We start from the raw sequence: 19,585 nt of genomic DNA, 5'->3' as shown, positions 1-19,585 counted from the left end.
ATATAAAATTAGTTTATTCCATGTTTATTTTTCGAATTACTCGTTTATTTTTTGTATTTCTCGAACTTGTAATCTTAAATTCGTCTGTTTAGCTCGTTTTAATTTTTGTTTTTTTTTGTAAACTCGTGAATTCTGTTTTTGGACGAGTCAATTTCGAATTTTCCAAATTCGCATGTGTTCAAAAATCAAAACAGACGAAACTGAATAACACAAAATTGAATAGTCAAAGTTGTAAATAATAAAAGTCGTCCCTCGTCTCTTCCCGCAGGCTTGTCTCTCTCTTCTCCAAAGATCACTCTCTCCTTTTTGAATTTCGTCCATTGGAGGTGTCATTTTCCGTTTCTAGATTAGGGTTTCGATCTCAGCTCTCGCGAATTGCTAATCCTTCAGCTGTGGTCTGCGCTTTCTGTCATAGTTAGATCCGGTTTCGCGAGTTCGGATCTGCGCCGTGTGAGGCGGTGGAGGACGGTGGATCTGAGGACTCTGTTCCACCATGACCGGAATGAGAGGTCTCTCCGTATTTATCAGCGACGTTCGTAATTGTCAGAACAAGGAAGCGGAGAGACTACGAGTTGATAAGGAGCTCGGAAACATTCGTACATGCTTCAAGAATGAGAAGGTTACTCTCAATTATCTCCATTTTTGTTTGCCTGTGTTTTATTCTCATTTTGAGTGGTAATTCAGTGACGGAGTAGTATCTGCCGAGGTTCTGTATTGATTAGATATATTGGAGATTTCTCCATGAAGCTACCTATTCCTCTGAGGTTGATTAGGGAGTTATATAAGAATGTAGTTGAAAGAAAGATGCAATCACTGGCCGAATATTTTATTAGGAAAGCCAGAGTTGCCGAGTGGATAGTTTTGGAAGCCTGTAGTTTCTTATTTTATCGGATTCAGGCTATAAATTTTTGATATAACACTAAGTGTGTACCTGGACAGGCAGTATTGTATAGCTAGCTCAGATCGGTAGAGATTAGCCATTATTCTACCCTTTGTAACATCACTAGTACTGCTTTCAACTTTGGAATGTCATTACTGCATTTAAAGTCCATAGATGGGAGAAGATCAATCAAGATATATAAGACACTAAATATATGATGATATTTAGGAACTAGAAGAAAAGAATGGCCTGGCAGTAAATTCGGTTATGTAGTGATGGTCTAAGGAAAGAAATACAGATCACGGAAAATTTTGAAAAGCTCATTACGAAATACATTAAGCTTTGTTGCTGTAAGAAGTTCTGGAGAGATAATCTGGTTCCATACTCTACGTAGTAGAGCTGTAGCCGGCCTGTAGTGGATCCATGTGTGGCCAGTTGGACCAACACCAAACTTATTTTAAAATGTTAGAAATAAATTAATCATGCACTCTTACTTTAACTTGTTTTATGTTTTCAGGTCTTAACACCATACAAAAAGAAGAAATATGTCTGGAAAATGCTTTATATACATATGCTAGGCTACGATGTGGATTTTGGCCATATGGAGGCAGTTTCTCTTATATCTGCGCCAAAGTATCCAGAAAAGCAGGTAAGCCAACGTTTTGTAACCAATGAAATATTGCTTTCTAAGGGTAGGAGAAGATAATAGGTGTGTGTGTGGTGGGGGTGGGGTATTTGTTTGATTCAAGTCTAGTGAGCAAGCTGAAACAAAAAAAAAAATCTCTGAAGATAATGGATGCTGGATTTAGATACTATTTCACAAGCTTGCAACTTATTCAGTTTGAATGGACCTGGTAAAGTACTGGAGGCATTTACTTAGACGCATAAGTTACTTAGTAACATCGTAGCAAATCTTAACCAGGAACCATGCATTGTATCCAAGGGTTTGTATTTGCAGTTTGTATTATTTTATGCTCACTACCAAATTTGCAGGTATTGAACTTTTCATCCATAATTTCAGGTTGGCTACATTGTTACATCTTGCTTGCTCAATGAGAACCATGACTTTTTGAAGTTGGCTATAAATACAGTGCGGAACGATATTATTGGTCGGAATGAGACTTTCCAATGCTTAGCACTGACCTTGGTATGTTGGCTTTTGTCCATGCTGTGTTGAGGTTTTAGAGCTTAGTGAGGTCTTTCTGATTATGAATGCAGTTGAATGACTATTTTAGTGGAAGTCTTTGGATACATTTATCTTTTGTGCTCTATTATTTTGCGATTCAAAGCCACTTACTTCATTGAACTGGTGCTTTTTTTCTTCTAGCTCTCTTACATTTCCCTGCTTATTTTGTCCTGTAGGTTGGAAATATTGGTGGAAGAGATTTTGCTGAATCATTGGCACCTGATGTTCAAAAGCTACTTGTAAGTGACTCCCAAAGATGACATGTTATGTTTTTTTTCCCGATATAAGTAAACATATAAATGTTTTGGGGCTTGTTCGCTGCAGATTTCTAGTAGTTGCAGACCTCTCGTAAGGAAAAAAGCGGCACTGTGCCTACTGCGCTTATTCCGAAAAAATCCGGATGCTGTCAACGTTGATGGCTGGTGTGTGTGAACACTCTTGGGTTACTGGTTGTTTGAGTTTACTTGTGCATCTTTCATATTCACTTTGTCGTATACTTCCAGGGCGGATCGTATGGCACAACTTTTGGATGAACGAGATCTTGGTGTCTTGACGTCTTCTACGAGTCTTCTTGTAGCTCTGGTATCTAACAATCATGAGGCGTACTCAAGTTGTCTACCTAAATGTGTCAAAATATTAGAACGCCTTGCTAGGAACCAGGATGTTCCTCAGGAGTACACATACTATGGCATCCCATCTCCTTGGCTCCAGGTTTGTCTTAACTCGGTTAATACGTTCAATATTTTTTAATCACATCCTTTTCCCAATCTCATGCATTTTAAACATTTTATGTGAAATTAGCTTATGAAAATAGAGGCTTGCCCCAGCTTTGGTATGTTGTGGTTGTTGGATACTTATATATCTTTGGCAGTACAGGTTAAGGCAATGAGGGCTCTTCAATATTTTCCAACCATTGAAGATCCCAGTACCAGAAAAGCTCTCTTTGAGGTACAAATTTTCTTGTGTAAATATCTGATATATGTCTTCGAAATCTCTCTCATGGCATTTCATGGAAATTTCAGGTCCTTCAGCGAATATTGATGGGCACAGATGTTGTGAAAAATGTGAATAAAAACAATGCGTCTCATGCCGTGCTGTTTGAAGCTCTCTCCCTGGTAAGCTCTATCTAAGAAATAGCATTAACTTTTTGAGGTTCAATTGTTGATTATACTCAAGTCAACTATCTGTCCATGAAATGCCATGAGAGAGAATTCGAAGACATATATCAGAGATTTACACAAGAAATATTGAACCTCAAAGAGAGCTTTTCTTCGCGATGATTAGATTGATGAGCACACTCTAGTAAACTTTCTGGCTTAGTGTGCAACCCCTAACTTGTTAATGTGTTTTGATATAGGTCATGCATCTTGATGCTGAGAAGGAAATGATGTCACAGTGTGTTGCTCTTCTTGGCAAGTTTATTTCTGTCCGTGAGCCCAACATCAGATATCTAGGCTTGGTGAGATCTTGCATACCCACTTCCTGCATCTAAGCTTAGCTAGAACAGTAATTTGTTAAGTATTTGGTAGTGCATTATGTGGCTTCTCATGATGCTTGTTGACAACATTGCAGGAAAATATGACGCGAATGCTGATGGTCACAGATGTTCAAGATATCATAAAGAAGCATCAGTCTCAGATAATCACCTCGTTGAAAGACCCTGACATCAGGTTGGTTTAGATTTGCTATCTCAGCATCAGCTTTCTGGCTTGTGAACCCTGATCAGTATCTCTTTACTGCTCTAATTTGGAACCAGTATGACAATTTTTTTAATCTTGAAATTTGTCTTAGCTCTTATAATTCAATACTTTGTCTCTAGAGTAGTTGTGAATTGAAGATCCTTTCAGTCAGCATTGAAATTATTTGATATGGGTTGTATATATGAAACTCTAAGAAAATGGAATCTGTATATATACATGTTTGTTAGTGAAACATAATTTGTTGATTTGTTTCTTGTGATAAACAATTATAGGTATACTTATCTGTGGTTGCAATTTGTAAACGGACACGGGTCACATAAGAACTATTATATTATTGCTGGTGGGTCAGTACTATTTCTATGACGTTTGTCAGAAAAAGATGAATAGATTGGATGTGTACTAGTCCATTAGGTGTCAATCCTTTTTCCGTTGCCAATGGTGGCTTCTGTTTCACACAATCATATAGTTTGATTTATAGTTATATTCTCTTGGTTCTTTTGCTAATGGTATCAGTTTCACTATTGGTTGAACTTTCGTGCAGTATTCGTAGACGCGCTCTTGATTTGCTATATGGGATGTGCGATGTGTCAAATGCAAAGGATATAGTTGAAGAGTTGTTGCAGGTAAGTCTTTGACCTTCCCTCATGATTTGTGAAGTTTAACAGAAAGGAAGGATTAAGTTGGTAGTGTTTAAGCTTACATGGAACCCAAAAATACATTGCAGTATCTTAGCACAGCAGAATTTTCTATGCGGGAGGAATTATCACTTAAAGCTGCTATTCTTGCTGAGAAGTTTGCTCCTGATCTTTCATGGTAAAGAGAACTCGACAAGAAGTATATGTACATTTTTTCATGCACACTATAGAGACATGTGCTGTGCCCTTTAGATCCTTACACAAGCAATTGGTCAAAGATGTTAATTTTGATGTTCTCAGGTATGTAGATGTGATCCTTCAGTTGATCGACAAGGCTGGGGATTTTGTTAGCGATGACATTTGGTTTCGTGTGGTTCAGTTTGTAACAAATAATGAAGACCTGCAGGTTCTTAAAATTGTTAGGATAAATATATTGTTTATCCTATTTATGACATTCAAAAGTTGCTTACAAATTTCTTTGATCCGACAGCCTTATGCGGCATCAAAAGCAAGAGAATATATGGACAAAATTGCAATCCATGAGACCATGGTGAAGGTTGTACAGTCTCGCTTCCCATAACAAATTTTCTTTTAATTATAATATAATTAAATTGTGGAAGTGGAGTTACTACCTTGCTACACATTCTGATTTATCCATATTGTTGGCAAAGTACAATATTAACAGTGCTTAGTATCAACAATAAATATAATTTCTTTCGGAATTTCAGGTCAGTGCTTATATTTTGGGGGAGTATGGTCACCTTTTAGCTAGACAACCTGGATGCAGTGCAAGTGAACTCTTTAGCATCTTACATGAGAAGCTTCCTACAGTATCGTAAGGACAACACAAATGTTGAATTGCGCTCTTCTTGTCTTTGGGTATGTCTTAATTGCTTTTTTTCGTTTTTTTTCTCAGGACTCCCACCATTCCTATTCTTCTTTCTACATATGCAAAGCTTCTTATGCACGCTCAACCCCCGGATCCAGAACTGCAAAAAAAAGTTTGGGCTGTATTTAAGAAGTGAGACTTGCTAACTTTGTTGTCCTTCCTCAATGTTTTGCTTGTCATCATATGTACTGTCTTTTTTGGTAACCAAATGAAGTTTCCTAAATGAGTTTTGTTTTCGCAGATATGAGAGTTGTATCGATGTGGAGATACAACAGAGGGCAGTTGAATATTTTGAATTGAGTAAAAAAGGGCCTGCCTTTATGGATGTATTGGCTGAGATGCCAAAATTTCCGGAGCGCCAGGTTTGTGAAATTATTTTATGATTCTATGAAAGTTACTTTGACGGGAAGTTTGTGCTAAACGACTTTGATGCTGGATTTTTTTTCCGTGTCTCTTCCATAGTCTTCATTGATTAAAAAGGCAGAAAACGTTGAAGATACCGCAGACCAGAGTGCCATCAAACTTAGAGCACAACAACAGCCTTCAAATGCTATTGTTTTGGCTGACCCACAGCCTGTTAATGGGGCACCACCACCTTTGAAGGTTCCAATTTTAAGTGGAAGCACGGTGAGTACTTCTCTTTCTAGGCCCCAATTGACAAAACATTTTTGATGTGCTTGCCTTTATATACTACATACTTCTATCTTATTATCTCTGACAGTCTGTTTTTCATTGCATGTCTAGCAGGACCCTGAGTCAGTGGCTCGATCTCTCTCACATCCCAATGGAACTTTAAGTAATATAGATCCACAAACTCCATCACCTGATCTCCTTAGTGACCTACTCGGTCCTCTTGCAATAGAGGCTCCACCTGGAGCTGTCTCATATGAACAACATGGTCCCGTAGGGGCAGAAGGAGTTCCAGATGAAATTGATGGTTCCGCCATTGTACCTGTTGAAGAGCAAACAAATACAGTGGAGGTAATCTTTTCTTATTCCTTTGCTTTCTTTGGCATAGTAGGTGTTAGCATTATACTTCTACTTTTGCTAGCTCATTATTTCCCTAGTTTTTTTTTTAACTATAGCCATATTTTTTTCTGTTTCGTCTTTTTGTATTTATTACTTGGAAATGGTATGTAACGTTTACTTAGGTGGAATGCTACCTGAGATGTTCTGTTTCACAATTCAAGATCCATAATAAAAGAAACCGAGCCATTTTTGTACTCCATAATATATTTGCATGCTTGTATTTTTTTCTTATACTGTTTTGTTTTCTTATACAGCTTATCGGAAATATTGCTGAGAGATTTCATGCTTTATGTTTGAAAGACAGTGGTGTCTTATACGAGGATCCTCATATCCAGGTTTGTTTTTTTCTAGTTTCTGCTTTTATTTATTCAAGTATGCAGCAGACAAGCCTCCGAGCTTTCTTATGTTCCCATTTTGTTGATTGTTTGTATTCCTCAGATTGGCATCAAAGCTGAATGGAGAGGACACCATGGGAGACTTGTTCTCTTCATGGGAAACAAGAATACTTCTCCACTTACATCAGTTCAAGCTCTGATACTACCCCCTGCCCACTTAAGACTGGATCTGTCTCCAGTACCTGATACAATTCCTCCTCGAGCACAGGTACTTTTGTTTGTTGATTTATTTAAGTTTGACTACTCAATCCGTCATTTTCTACTCATTTATGCATAATGTACTAAGTGTTGCAATTTTTTTCATGGTTATAGGTACAATCTCCGCTTGAAGTGATGAACATCCGCCCTAGTAGGGATGTTGCAGTTTTGGATTTCTCCTACAAGTTTGGTACAAACGTGGTACGTACTGCAACAGTACTTAGCTTGTTTTGGTGAATGGTATATTTAGTATCTGTGACTCTACCTGATATGCTGGATCTTTTATAGGTCAGTGCCAAATTACGCATCCCGGCAACCTTGAATAAGTTTCTTCAACCTCTACAATTGACATCTGAAGAGTTCTTCCCTCAATGGAGAGCAATCTCAGGGCCACCCTTGAAACTTCAGGAAGTGGTATGTATCTCCACAGCTTCTCTGATCAAATATCAAACTAAAAGTATTTGAGTAGCGCAGGATAGTAGTCAAAGGCTTCTAAGAATTTTCTTTTCAATGAAATTAGTGAATTAGCTTTCGCTACAACACTTATAGAGAACTTCCAACACTTCTACACATGCTCGTTAATGCAGCATTACTTTTATGCGTTATATAATCTGATACTGCAATCTCTTTCAGGTAAGAGGTGTAAGACCTCTAGCTCTTCCGGAAATGGCAAATCTGTTCAACAGTTTTCATGTGACGATATGCCCTGGGCTTGTAAGTAGTTGTTTACGATCTCAAACCTTCATTCCTCATGCACACATGTATACTTCAAACTTAACTTGTATTGTTTTTTGTCGTAGGATCCAAACCCTAATAATCTAGTGGCAAGCACAACCTTCTACTCTGAAACTACAGGAGCCATGCTCTGTTTGGTGAGATTTCACCAAGTTTCACTTCCTGGTTTTGGCACTTGCCACTCCAATTTCTAAAATTTCTTAAGACTTATAGTAATGACGTGTGACATTTTCCTTGGTTTGCGATTTTCAGGCAAGAATTGAAACAGACCCAGCGGACAGAACCCAACTACGATTGACAGTAGGCTCGGGAGATCCTACCCTTACATTTGAGTATGATATATCTGCCTCTTAATCACAAACCCAACCTCGATCACAGATTTTCTTCATTTGCAATTGTTGACCCCTTTTATCTACAGGTTAAAAGAATTCATCAAGGAACAATTAATTACTATTCCAATGGGATCTCGAGCTCTAGTTCCAGCAGCAGGTCCAGCACCATCACCAGCAGTTCAACCGCCTAGCCCAGCGGCTTTAGCTGATGATCCAGGAGCTATGCTTGCTGGCTTACTTTAAATTCATTGGGATAAAAGATTACTTGCACATGTCGAAAAGTTTGTTTTCTGTTATTGTAGAATGTAATGGCGAAAATATGGAATGATGGGAGAGTAAATGTAGAGCCAAGGGAGAGAAAAAAGCTAGTTTTGATTATATTTGTGCCGTTTATCCAAAGCGGGCGGGTTGCGTTAGGTAAGAAATTTTGCATTCATTCTGAACATTTGTATTGTGAGGTCAGTGGTTGTATCAGCTTGTTCTTGTGCCTATATATTTTCAATCTGTTTCTCCATGAGTTTTCTGATGGGAGGTCTGTTTTTTCGCACCAGCCTTCACATTGAGAGATTTTAATGTTGTCATAAAGGGGGGAAATTGCAAAAACACATCCAACGCATAGCATTTCACCTGTAAAAACCTGATCTAATTTGAGGTGTGAATAGAGTGGGGACTTGGCCTTGGTGGGACATTCAACCGACATATATACAACCAGATTTTTACTATTACTTTGAAGAATATAATTGAAAGAAAATTTTTTTTTTACTATTTTTAATTTTCTTACAAACTGCTTATGGATTTAAAAGCTGTTTTATCAATTTTTGCATGATTTTTTTTTGTTTTTACTACATAATTTGTAATTGACAAAAGTATGATTTTTTTATATTACTATATCATTTGTAATTTTGCAAATAAAAAAAAATATAAGAACCCTAGATCCGGGGCTTGTGAAACAAGAGTGATTAAGCAAAATTTGAGTAAGTCTGACTTTTGCAAGTTTGCTTCACCAACATCAATGTCGCTCAAGTTGAAGAAGCAACTTCTCTTAAAGTATCGAATACCCTAAAATTTGTCATGCCTTGAAGAAAAACTCAACCGAGATATTGGAGCTGTTCGAAATACCTAAGAAATCAGCCGATGTTGCTAACGCAAAGGGACAATATCTTCCATAAAACTAAAAATGTTCAATAAGCAGGGCCGACCCAAATCTAAAGCCCAGCAAGCTGATGCTTTATCATCACAATCATATAAAAGCCTTGTAGTTTAATGGTTGGTGCTTCCATTAGTTATATAAGTTTACGAGTTCGATACTCAAACTGCCAAACAACAACATCCTAGGAGCATACGCTATCGCCGTCACTGCTTTTCTAGCTCAACAATTCGTCCTATTCATCGTCTTGTAGATTATGATCTTGTTATGAGACACATTTAGTATTTCAAAAACGAGAGTAGTGACAATACTTTCCTATTCACCAGAGTAATTTGGTTGCAATGATTCTAGCAAAATTGTTATCTGAAATATAGAGTATCTAAAATCTTTATTCAAAAGATTTCATAATACATTGAGTAAAATTATAAAATGCTCATAACAAAAAATAATCAAATCAGCACTGCGTATAAACCATTTGTTTCGTTCCCACTAATACCAACAAATACCATGTCTGACGAAAAAAAAAAAAAAAAAGTTGGGACCAGCTAAACCATTGCATGACCTGACCTGACCCGAATTCATAACCGGATTTTCTCATGGTACATTTTTTTTGTTAAGGATTTTCTCATGGTACATTGAATTACAACTGAATGCATTGACCGCGACAGAAAACAGTCATTTTAAAAATAAATGAAAAAGTGAAACCAGAAACAGCAGTAAATAAATATTACCCAAAAAGGCAGAAGGATACACTTTTTAACAAAATATTACGCAAACTTATAAATCCTCAAATTTAGTCCAAATGTCTAGACGCGTTAATTCTGTTTTTCGACGGGTCAATTTCGGATTCCAATTTCAAAACAGACAAAAACTGAATTACACAAAATTGAATAGTCAAAGTTGTAAATAAAGAAAAATAAAAGTCGTCTCTCGTCTCTCTCCCGCAGGCGTGTCTCTCTTCTCCAAAGATCAGTCTCTCCTTTTGAATTTCTTCGATTGAAGGTGCCATTTTCCGTTTCTAGATTGGGATTTCGATCTCACCTCTCTCGAATTGCTTATGCTTCAGCTTTAGTCTGTGGTTTATCTCGTAGTTAGATCCGGTGCCGCGAGTTTGGATCTGCGCCGTGTGAGGCGGCGGAGCACGGTGGATTTGAGGATTTGGTTCAACCATGACCGGAATGAGAGGTCTCTCCGTATTTATCAGCGACGTTCGTAATTGCCAGAACAAGGAAGCGGAGAGACTACGAGTTGATAAGGAGCTCGGAAACATTCGTACATGCTTCAAGAATGAGAAGGTTACTCTCAATTCTCTCCATTCTATTTTCTATGTTTTGATTCTCATTAGAGAGGTAATTCAGTGTCGAGTATCCGCTGAGGTTTTGGTTTATTAGAGATATTGGAGATTTATCCTTCGCAGTTGCAATGCCAATGCAATCGAATGTTAGAGCTATTAGGTTGATTAGGGAGTTAGATAAGAATGTAGATGAAACAAAGATACAGTCACTGGTCACATGCCGAGTGGATAGTTTTGGAGCTTGTAGTTTCTTACTTTATCGGATTGAGGCAATAAATTTTGATTTAACACCAATTGTGAAAATAGATAGGCAGTATAATGTTGCCGTTGTATAGCTAGCTCAAATCCTTGTAGATTAGCAATTATTCTACCTTTTGAAACATCACTACTATTGCTTTCAACTTGGAATTTCATTACTGAATATATGATGACATTTAGGAACTAGAAGAAAAGAATGGTCTGGCAGTAAATTCGGTTATGTAGTGATGGTCTAAGAAATTAAATCATGGTCACGGAAAATTTTGAATAGCTCATTACGAAGTAGATTAAGCTTTGTTGCTGTAAGAACTTCTGGAGTGAAATTCTTGTTCCATCTTACACGTAGCAGAGCTGTAGCAGGCCTGTAGTGGATCCATGTGTTTCCAGTTGGACCAACATTAAACTTATTCTTTTTCGGGGTTCATGTTAGAAATGAATTAATCAAGAACTCTTTGATTACTTGACATTCTGTTTTATTTTTGCAGGTTTTGACACCATATAAAAAGAAGAAATATGTCTGGAAAATGCTTTATATACATATGCTAGGCTACGATGTGGATTTTGGCCATATGGAGGCGGTTTCTCTTATATCTGCGCCAAAGTATCCAGAAAAGCAGGTAAACCAACGTTTTGTTTGCTCAAACAAAGAAATTTTTCTTTGTAAGGCTAGGAGAAGATAATAGATGGAGGTGTTTGCTGAAATATATTCTATTGATCAAGCTGAAACAAAGAAAGTTTCATTGAAGATCACACAGTTAGATCTAGATACCATTTCATGCGTTTGCAACTTGACTTGACCTGGGAAAGTATTGCAGACAATTACTTATAAGCACGAGTTACTTAGTAACATCTTAGAAACTCTTAACCAGAACCATGCATTGTATCTCAAGGGTTTGTATTTCCAATTTATATTGTTTCATGCTCCTTAACTAATTTGCAGGTATTGAACTTTTCATCCATGATTACAGGTTGGCTACATTGTTACATCTTGCTTGCTCAATGAGAACCATGACTTTTTGAAGTTGGCAATAAATACAGTGCGGAACGATATTATTGGTCGGAATGAGACTTTCCAGTGCCTAGCACTGACCTTGGTATGTGGTCTTTTGTCCACCCTGTATTGAGATTTTAGAGCATAGTTAGGTTCTTCTGATTATAAGATGTTGTTAAATGACTGTTTTAATGGAAGTCTTTGGTACATTATGTCTTTTGTGCTCTATCATTTCACGATTCAGAGCCACTTACTTCATGAAACTGGTCCTTTCTTTCTAGCTTTCTTACCTTGCCATGCTTACGTTCTCCTGTAGGTTGGAAATATCGGTGGAAGGGATTTTGCTGAATCATTGGCACCTGATGTTCAAAAGCTACTTGTAAGTGACTCCTAAAGATGAGAGGTTATATTTTTTTCCAATATTACTAAACATATTATGTTATGGGGTCTCTTTGCTGCAGATTTCTAGTAGTTGCAGACCTCTTGTAAGGAAAAAAGCAGCACTGTGCCTACTGCGCTTATTCCGAAAAAATCCTGATGCTGTCAACGTGGATGGCTGGTGTGTATAACACTGTGGGGTTACTGGTTCTTTGATTTTACTAGTGCATCTTTCATATTCTCTTTGTCGTATACTTCCAGGGCGGATCGTATGGCACAACTTTTGGATGAACGAGATCTTGGTGTCTTGACGTCTTCTACGAGTCTTCTTGTAGCTCTGGTATCTAATAATCATGAGGCGTACTCAAGTTGTCTACCTAAATGTGTCAAAATATTAGAACGCCTTGCTAGGAACCAAGATGTTCCTCAGGAGTACACATACTATGGCATCCCATCTCCTTGGCTCCAGGTTTGACTTAACTCGGCTTATTCACTCTTGTTTAATAGCTTAAATATTCTTTAATCGCATCCTTTTCACAAATCCTGTGCATTTTAAACATTTTATGTGAAATTAGCTTATGAAAATAGAGGCTTGGCCCAGCTTTGGTGTATTTTTGTTACTCAGTTAAAGATATCGTGGATACTTATATATCTTTGGTTAGTACAGGTTAAGGCAATGAGGGCTCTTCAATATTTCCCGACCATTGAAGATCCCAGTACCAGAAAAGCTCTGTTTGAGGTTCAATATTTTCATGTGTAAATCTGTAATATATGTCTTTGAATTTCCTCTCATGGCATGGCATTTCATGGAAATTTCAGGTCCTTCAGCGAATATTGATGGGGACAGATGTTGTGAAAAATGTGAATAAAAACAATGCGTCTCATGCTGTGCTGTTTGAAGCTCTATCCCTGGTAAGTTCGTCGGATAGCTGGGGAAATGTTGATACCATGAATTTTACTAGTGGGCACCTATTTTTCTCTCTCTTCCCCTTCACCCCTGCTCAACGTCCTGTAAAGACGCATTTACTCAAAGCAGACTACTGATGTGTGCATGGACGTTTAAAATATATTTTTTGGCTTTGCTAGAGAAACTTCAAGTGTTTGAATTGCTTGCAGCTAATTGTACGATATTCTTTGTCTGTTGTTTTTCTTGTGTGAAAGTAAAATAAATTTAGATGCTCTGCTTGAAGGTTTCGCCACTATTTCTAAGAGGTTTATCATGGATAGTTGACTTAATTGTTCCTAACAGTTCTCTGGCTTAGTGTGCAACCTCCTAACTTTTTAATGTGTTTTGATATAGGTCATGCATCTTGATGCTGAGAAGGAAATGATGTCACAGTGTGTTGCTCTTCTTGGCAAGTTTATTTCTGTCCGTGAGCCCAACATCAGATATCTAGGCTTGGTGAGATCTTGCATACCACTTCCTGCATCTAAGCCTAGCTGGAGTAGTTTGTGAAGTGGTTGGTGGTTTCTCATGATGCATTTTTTGACAAAATTACAGGAAAATATGACGCGGATGCTGATGGTCACAGATGTTCAAGATATCATAAAGAAGCATCAGTCTCAGATAATCACCTCCTTGAAAGACCCTGACATCAGGTTGGTTTAGATTTGCCATCTAAGCATCAGCTTTTCTGGCTTGTGAACCCGGATCAGTATCTCGTTACTGTTCTAATTTGGAACCAGTACGACAGTTTTTCAATCATCAAATCGGTCTTACTTCTTATGATTTAATATACCGTTTTTTACTTTGTCTCTATAGTAGTTGTGAATAAGATTATTTCTGTCAGCATTAAAATTATTTGATTTGGGTAGTATATATGAAATTTTAAGAAAATGGGATCTATATTTTTTAGTGAAACATTATTTGTTGATTTGTTTTCTTGTGATAAGCTATAGGTATAATTATATGTGGTATACGGTCACATAAGAAATATTATATTATTATATTATTGGCCGGTGGGTCAGCACTATTTCGATGACGTTTGTTAGTAAAAGATGGATAAGTACCACAGTCCATTATGTCTTGATCTTATTTCCATTGCAAATGGTGGCTTCCGTTTTACAAACATATAGTTTGATTTATCATCTCTTGGTTCTTTTGCTTATGGTGTCAGATTCACTATTGGTTGAACTTTCCTGCAGTATTCGTAGGCGTGCTCTTGATTTATTATATGGGATGTGTGATGTGTCAAATGCAAAGGATATAGTCGAAGAGTTGCTGCAGGTAAGTCTTTGACCTTACTTTATATTAATATTTCTTGATTTTTAGTCTCCTTATGATTTGTGAAGTTTAACAGAAAGGAAGGATTAAGTTGTGTAGTGTTTAAGCTTACATGGAAGCTAAAAATATATTGCAGTATCTTAGCACAGCAGAGTTTTCCATGCGGGAAGAATTATCACTTAAAGCTGCTATCCTTGCTGAGAAGTTTGCTCCTGATCTATCATGGTGAGGATAACTCGATACGAAGTATATGTACACTTCATTCATGCACACAAATTTGGTTACAGTAACATGCATTATCCATTTGGTGTGACCTTTAGATCCTTGCAAATCAACTGGTTAAAGATGTTAATTTTGATGTTTTCAGGTATGTTGATGTGATCCTTCAGTTGATCGACAAGGCTGGGGATTTTGTTAGCGATGACATATGGTTTCGTGTGGTTCAGTTTGTAACAAATAATGAAGACCTGCAGGTTTATATAATTGTTAGGAAAAATATATTGTTTATCCTATTTATGACATTCAAAGTTGCTTACATATTTCTTTGACCTGACAGCCTTACGCCGCGTCAAAAGCAAGAGAATATTTGGACAAAATCGCAATACATGAGACTATGGTGAAGGTTGTACATTCTCGCTTCCCATAACAAATTCCTTATATTGCAGATAACACCTTAAGGAAGGTTTGTTTTTGTTTTACAGGTTAACTGTGGTGGTAAATTTTATCACTTGGCTGATTCTATTATTTTGAGCAAGGCTTCCTAAAGTCAGATCATTGGTCTCTCTCTCAAGTAACTTAGGTTTGAAAAAGCAGCTTCTCCAGTCAGCATCTTACCCTTCTCACTACTCAGCAAATCCACAAATAGAAACGAGTCGTTGCTTCGGAAGCCTTGTTCAAAATCAGAGTATCAGCCATGTGATAAAATTAACAACCAGAGTTAACATATAAAACTAAAACAATCCTTCCTTAAGTTGTTGTTGCTTAATTTGGGAATTTAGAGTTACTACCTTGCTACACATGCTGACAAAATCTTATCTGTATCTAAATTCTTTGCAAAATACAAATTAACAATGCTTATAATTTCTTTCGGAATTTCAGGTCAGTGCTTATATTTTGGGGGAGTATGGTCACCTTCTAGCTAGACAACCTGGATGCAGTGCAAGTGAACTCTTTAGCATCTTACATGAGAAGCTTCCTACAATATCGTAAGGACAACACAAATGTTGAATTGCGCTCTTCTCGTCTTTGGGTATGTCTTAATAGCTTTTTTTCGTTTTTTTTCTCAGGACTCCCACCATTCCTATTCTTCTTTCCACATATGCAAAGCTTCTTATGCACGCTCAACCCCCGGATCCAGAACTGCAAAAAAAAGTTTGGGCTGTATTTAAGAAGTGAGACTTGCTAACTTTGTTGTCCTTCCTCAATGTTTTGCTTGTCATCATATGTACTGTCTTTTTTGGTAACCAAATGAAGTTTCCTAAATGAGTTTTGTTTTCGCAGATATGAGAGTTGTATCGATGTGGAGATACAACAGAGGGCAGTTGAATATTTTGAATTGAGTAAAAAAGGGCCTGCCTTTATGGATGTATTGGCTGAGATGCCAAAATTTCCGGAGCGCCAGGTTTGTAAAATTATTTTATGATTCTATGAAAGTTACTTTGACGGGAAGTTTGTGCTAAACGACTTTGATGCTGGATTTTTTTTCCGTGTCTCTTCCATAGTCTTCATTGATTAAAAAGGCAGAAAACGTTGAAGATACCGCAGACCAGAGTGCCATCAAACTTAGAGCACAACAACAGCCTTCAAATGCTATGGTTTTGGCTGACCAACAGCCTGTTAATGGGGCACCACCACCTTTGAAGGTTCCAATTTTAAGTGGAAGCACGGTGAGTTCTTCTCTTTCTAGGCCCCAATTGACGAGACATCTTTGATGTGCTTGCCTTTATATAGTACATACTTCTATCTTATTATCTCTGACAGTCTGTTTTTCATTGCATGTCTAGCAGGACCCTGAGTCAGTGGCTCGATCTCTCTCACATCCCAATGGAACTTTAAGTAATATAGATCCACAAACTCCATCACCTGATCTCCTTAGTGACCTACTCGGTCCTCTTGCAATAGAGGCTCCACCTGGAGCTGTCTCAAATGAACAACATGGTCCCGTAGGGGCAGAAGGAGTTCCAGATGAAGTTGATGGTTCCGCCATTGTACCTGTTGAAGAGCAAACCAATACAGTGGAGGTAATCTTTTCCTATTCCTTTACTTTCTTTGGCATAGTAGGTTTTAGCATTATACTTCTACTTTTGCTAGCTCATTATTTCCCTTTTTTTTTTTTTACCTATAGCCATATTTTTTTCTGTTTCGTCTTTTTGTATCTATTAGTTGGAAATGGTATATAACGTTTACTTAGGTGGAATGCTACCTGAGATGTTCTGTTTCACAATTCAAGATCCATAATAAAAGAAACCGTACCATTTTTATATTTGCATGCTTGAATTTTTTTCTTATACTGTTTTGTTTTCTTTTACAGCTTATCGGAAATATTGCTGAGAGATTTCATGCTTTATGTTTGAAAGACAGTGGTGTCTTATACGAGGATCCTCATATCCAGGTTTGTTTTTTTCTAGTTTGTGCTTTTATTTATTCAAGTATGCAGCAGACAAGCCTCCGAGCTTTCTTATGTTCCCCATTTTGTTGATTGTTTGTATTCCTCAGATTGGCATCAAAGCTGAATGGAGAGGACACCATGGTAGACTTGTTCTCTTCATGGGAAACAAGAATACTTCTCCACTTACATCAGTTCAAGCTCTGATACTACCCCCTGCCCACTTAAGACTGGATCTGTCTCCAGTACCTGATACAATTCCTCCTCGAGCACAGGTACTTTTGTGGTTGATTTGTTTTCAGTTTTACCACACAATCGGTCAATTTCTACTCATTTCTGCGTACTTTAGTAAGTGTTGCAATTTCTTTCATGGTCATAGGTACAATCTCCACTTGAAGTGATGAACATCCGCCCTAGCAGGGATGTTGCGGTTTTGGATTTCTCTTACAAGTTTGGTGCAAACGTGGTACTTACTGCAACCGTCCTTAGCTTATTTTGGTGAATAATTTATCTAGTGTACCTGACATGCTGAATCTTTTATAGGTCAGTGCCAAATTACGGATCCCAGCAACCTTAAATAAGTTTCTTCAACCTCTACAATTGACATCTGAAGAGTTCTTCCCGCAATGGAGAGCAATCTCAGGTCCACCCTTGAAACTTCAGGAAGTGGTATGTATCTCCACAGCTTCTCTGATCAAATATCAAATTAAAAGTATTTGAGTAGCGCAGAATTCTTCTAAGAATATTTTATTCAAAGAAATTAGTGAATTAGCTTTCTCCCCAACACTTATAGAGAATTTTCAACACTTCTACATATGCTCGTTAATGCGGCGTTAGTTTTATGTGTTATATAATATGAATCTGCAACTTCTTTCAGGTTAGAGGTGTAAGACCTCTAGCTCTTCCGGAAATGGCAAATCTGTTCAACAGTTTTCATGTGACGATATGCCCTGGGCTTGTAAGTATTTGTTTACGATCTCATTCCTCATGCTTGTTGCACACATGTATACTTCAAACTTAAACTTGTATCGTTTTCTGTTGTAGGATCCAAACCCTAATAATCTAGTGGCAAGTACAACCTTCTACTCTGAAAGTACAGGAGCCATTCTCTGTTTGGTGAGATCATAACCAAGTTTTACTTCCTGGTTTTGGCACTTGCCGCTCTTCCAATTCCTAAAATTTCTTGAGACTTATAGTAATAACGTGATGCTGCACTCCCAAAAGTTCTCAAAAGCCTGTCTGTTGTGTGACATTGTCCGTGGTTTGCTATTGTCAGGCAAGAATAGAAACAGACCCAGCGGACAGAACCCAATTGCGAATGACAGTAGGCACGGGAGATCCTACCCTTACATTTGAGTATGATATCTCTGCCTCTTAGCACAAACCCAACCTCGAACATGTGTTTTTTTTTTTTTTTTTTTGCATTTGTTGACCTCTTTTATCCACAGGTTGAAAGAATTTATCAAGGAACAACTAATTACTGTCCCAATGGGATCTCGAGCTTTAGTTCCAGCAGCAGGTCCAGCACCACCTGTAGCTCAACCGCCAAGCCCAGCGGCTTTAGCTGATGATCCAGGAGCTATGCTCGCTGGCTTACTTTAAATTCATTGGGGTAAGAGATTTACTTACTTGCACATGTCGAAAAGTTTGTTTTTTTCGGTTATTGTAGAATGTAATGGAGAAAATATGGAATGATGGGAGAGTAAATGTAGAGCCAAGGGGGGTGGAGAGGGGAAGGGTTTAATAGGAAAGCTAGTTATGATTATATCCAAAGCGGGCGAGTTGAGTTAATTATGAAATTTTGCATTCATTCTGAACATTTGTATTGTGAGGTCATCAGGGGTTGTATCAGCGTGTTCTTGTGCCTGTATATTTTCAATATGTTTCTCGATGAATTATTTTATCTGATGGGGTCTTTTTTTGCGCCAGCCTTCGTGTTGAGAGAGTCTAATCTAAGTCATAACGGGGGGAAATTGCAAAAACACATCCCAAACGCATAGCATTTCACTTGTAAAAACCTGAACTAATTTGAGGTGATATATTCTAGAGATGAAATCAATCTCTTATAATGATTTCGGAAATCACAATTTTATTTCAAAAAACCGGTAAAATCCATGCAATTGTTTGTAAATGTGCAGCAGATGAGGCATGACCGCTTTCATTGTCTGAACCTGTTCTTCTTTAGCATTTTTCACTATCAAATTTGATGATGTCAAATGTTCACTGATATTATTTATATTCAGACCTGTTGTATTTTTTATAGATATAAAATTAGCAACTGGTTAATTAATTTTGAGTCATTAGAAATTGGTAAAATTACATGTCTGCTAAAAATTATAATAAGTTCGGAAACTAAAACGGCAAAAAGGGTCAGTTTAAGAGCACACTCGAAAATACAAGAGAAAATAGCCCTAACAAAGGAGACAGTTTTAGAGCACACTCGAAAATCTAAACTAAAACCGCAATAATTTAAATTTTTACTAATTTGTCATTACTCCTATTCATTAGTTCTTTTTTGAGATCATAATTGTCTTGACTTGTTAGACTTCTTAGACTTTCTTACTCCTTTCTTGAGATTTTGGAACCATTAGTTATTCGCCGAAATATACTCAACGAAGATCCAATTGGGAGAAAGCAAAAACTAATAGGATCTCGAATAGATTTGGTCTTGAACACGAGTGGAGAAAACTGGAAAAGTTACACAACCGC

General features: G+C 37.4%; 3 protein-coding genes and 1 non-coding gene across 10 annotated transcripts; 3 read left to right on the top strand and 1 right to left on the bottom strand.

Moving 5' to 3' along the window:
* The first annotated feature begins 208 nt into the window (after window positions 1-208).
* Window positions 209-8,919, top strand: AT5G22780 (Adaptor protein complex AP-2, alpha subunit). 2 transcript variants are annotated; one of them, NM_001343765.1, is made up of 28 exons: window positions 225-619; window positions 1,398-1,529; window positions 1,902-2,027; window positions 2,243-2,305; window positions 2,391-2,488; window positions 2,570-2,777; window positions 2,943-3,014; window positions 3,089-3,181; window positions 3,424-3,525; window positions 3,639-3,736; window positions 4,308-4,389; window positions 4,491-4,579; window positions 4,702-4,807; window positions 4,892-4,957; window positions 5,130-5,236; window positions 5,318-5,422; window positions 5,532-5,652; window positions 5,753-5,917; window positions 6,038-6,271; window positions 6,574-6,654; window positions 6,758-6,922; window positions 7,027-7,113; window positions 7,201-7,326; window positions 7,546-7,626; window positions 7,713-7,784; window positions 7,900-7,979; window positions 8,066-8,396; window positions 8,531-8,800. In NM_001343765.1, the coding sequence occupies exons 1-27, from the start codon at window positions 494-496 to the stop codon at window positions 8,220-8,222; spliced, it is 3,042 nt and encodes a 1,013-aa protein (NP_001330127.1). In that variant the 5' UTR covers window positions 225-493; the 3' UTR covers window positions 8,223-8,396; window positions 8,531-8,800. The 2 variants fall into 2 exon arrangements, with proteins under 2 accessions (NP_197670.1, NP_001330127.1); NM_122184.4 differs by having other exon boundaries at window positions 209-619; window positions 8,066-8,919.
* Window positions 8,478-8,679, bottom strand: AT5G22785 (uncharacterized protein; the record flags this gene model as incomplete). The annotated part of the gene is given in 2 exon segments (NM_001343766.1): window positions 8,478-8,606; window positions 8,617-8,679. 2 exon segments carry the CDS (start codon window positions 8,677-8,679, stop codon window positions 8,478-8,480), a joined length of 192 nt encoding a protein of 63 aa, NP_001330128.1.
* Window positions 8,920-9,999: 1,080 nt separating the features above from the next.
* alpha-ADR (alpha-adaptin) lies at window positions 10,000-19,166 on the top strand. Of its 6 annotated transcripts, NM_180727.2 has the most exons (29): window positions 10,073-10,128; window positions 10,222-10,421; window positions 11,164-11,295; window positions 11,647-11,772; window positions 11,986-12,048; window positions 12,131-12,228; window positions 12,309-12,516; window positions 12,715-12,786; window positions 12,867-12,959; window positions 13,348-13,449; window positions 13,549-13,646; window positions 14,193-14,274; window positions 14,408-14,496; window positions 14,639-14,744; window positions 14,828-14,893; window positions 15,370-15,476; window positions 15,558-15,662; window positions 15,772-15,892; window positions 15,993-16,157; window positions 16,278-16,511; window positions 16,802-16,882; window positions 16,987-17,151; window positions 17,256-17,342; window positions 17,420-17,545; window positions 17,754-17,834; window positions 17,921-17,992; window positions 18,153-18,232; window positions 18,325-18,488; window positions 18,806-19,059. In NM_180727.2, exons 2-28 carry the CDS (start codon window positions 10,296-10,298, stop codon window positions 18,476-18,478), a joined length of 3,039 nt encoding a protein of 1,012 aa, NP_851058.1. In that variant the 5' UTR covers window positions 10,073-10,128; window positions 10,222-10,295; the 3' UTR covers window positions 18,479-18,488; window positions 18,806-19,059. The 6 variants fall into 6 exon arrangements, with proteins under 6 accessions (NP_001330970.1, NP_851057.1, NP_001330971.1 ...); NM_001343762.1 differs by having other exon boundaries at window positions 10,000-10,421; window positions 18,806-19,166; NM_001343763.1 differs by having other exon boundaries at window positions 10,020-10,128; window positions 10,218-10,421; window positions 18,325-19,148.
* On the top strand, window positions 14,919-15,267 carry MIR3434. The gene has a single exon (NR_142687.1). It is a non-coding gene; the product is annotated as a microRNA ath-MIR3434 precursor (primary transcript).
* Window positions 19,167-19,585: the final 419 nt, after the last annotated feature.

Source organism: Arabidopsis thaliana, chromosome 5 (assembly GCF_000001735.4).
Source record: "Arabidopsis thaliana chromosome 5, partial sequence".
Classification (NCBI taxonomy): Eukaryota; Viridiplantae; Streptophyta; class Magnoliopsida; order Brassicales; family Brassicaceae; genus Arabidopsis; species Arabidopsis thaliana.
The sequence above is the reverse complement of the archived record's forward strand: the minus strand, read 5'-3'. Positions and strand labels throughout refer to the sequence as shown.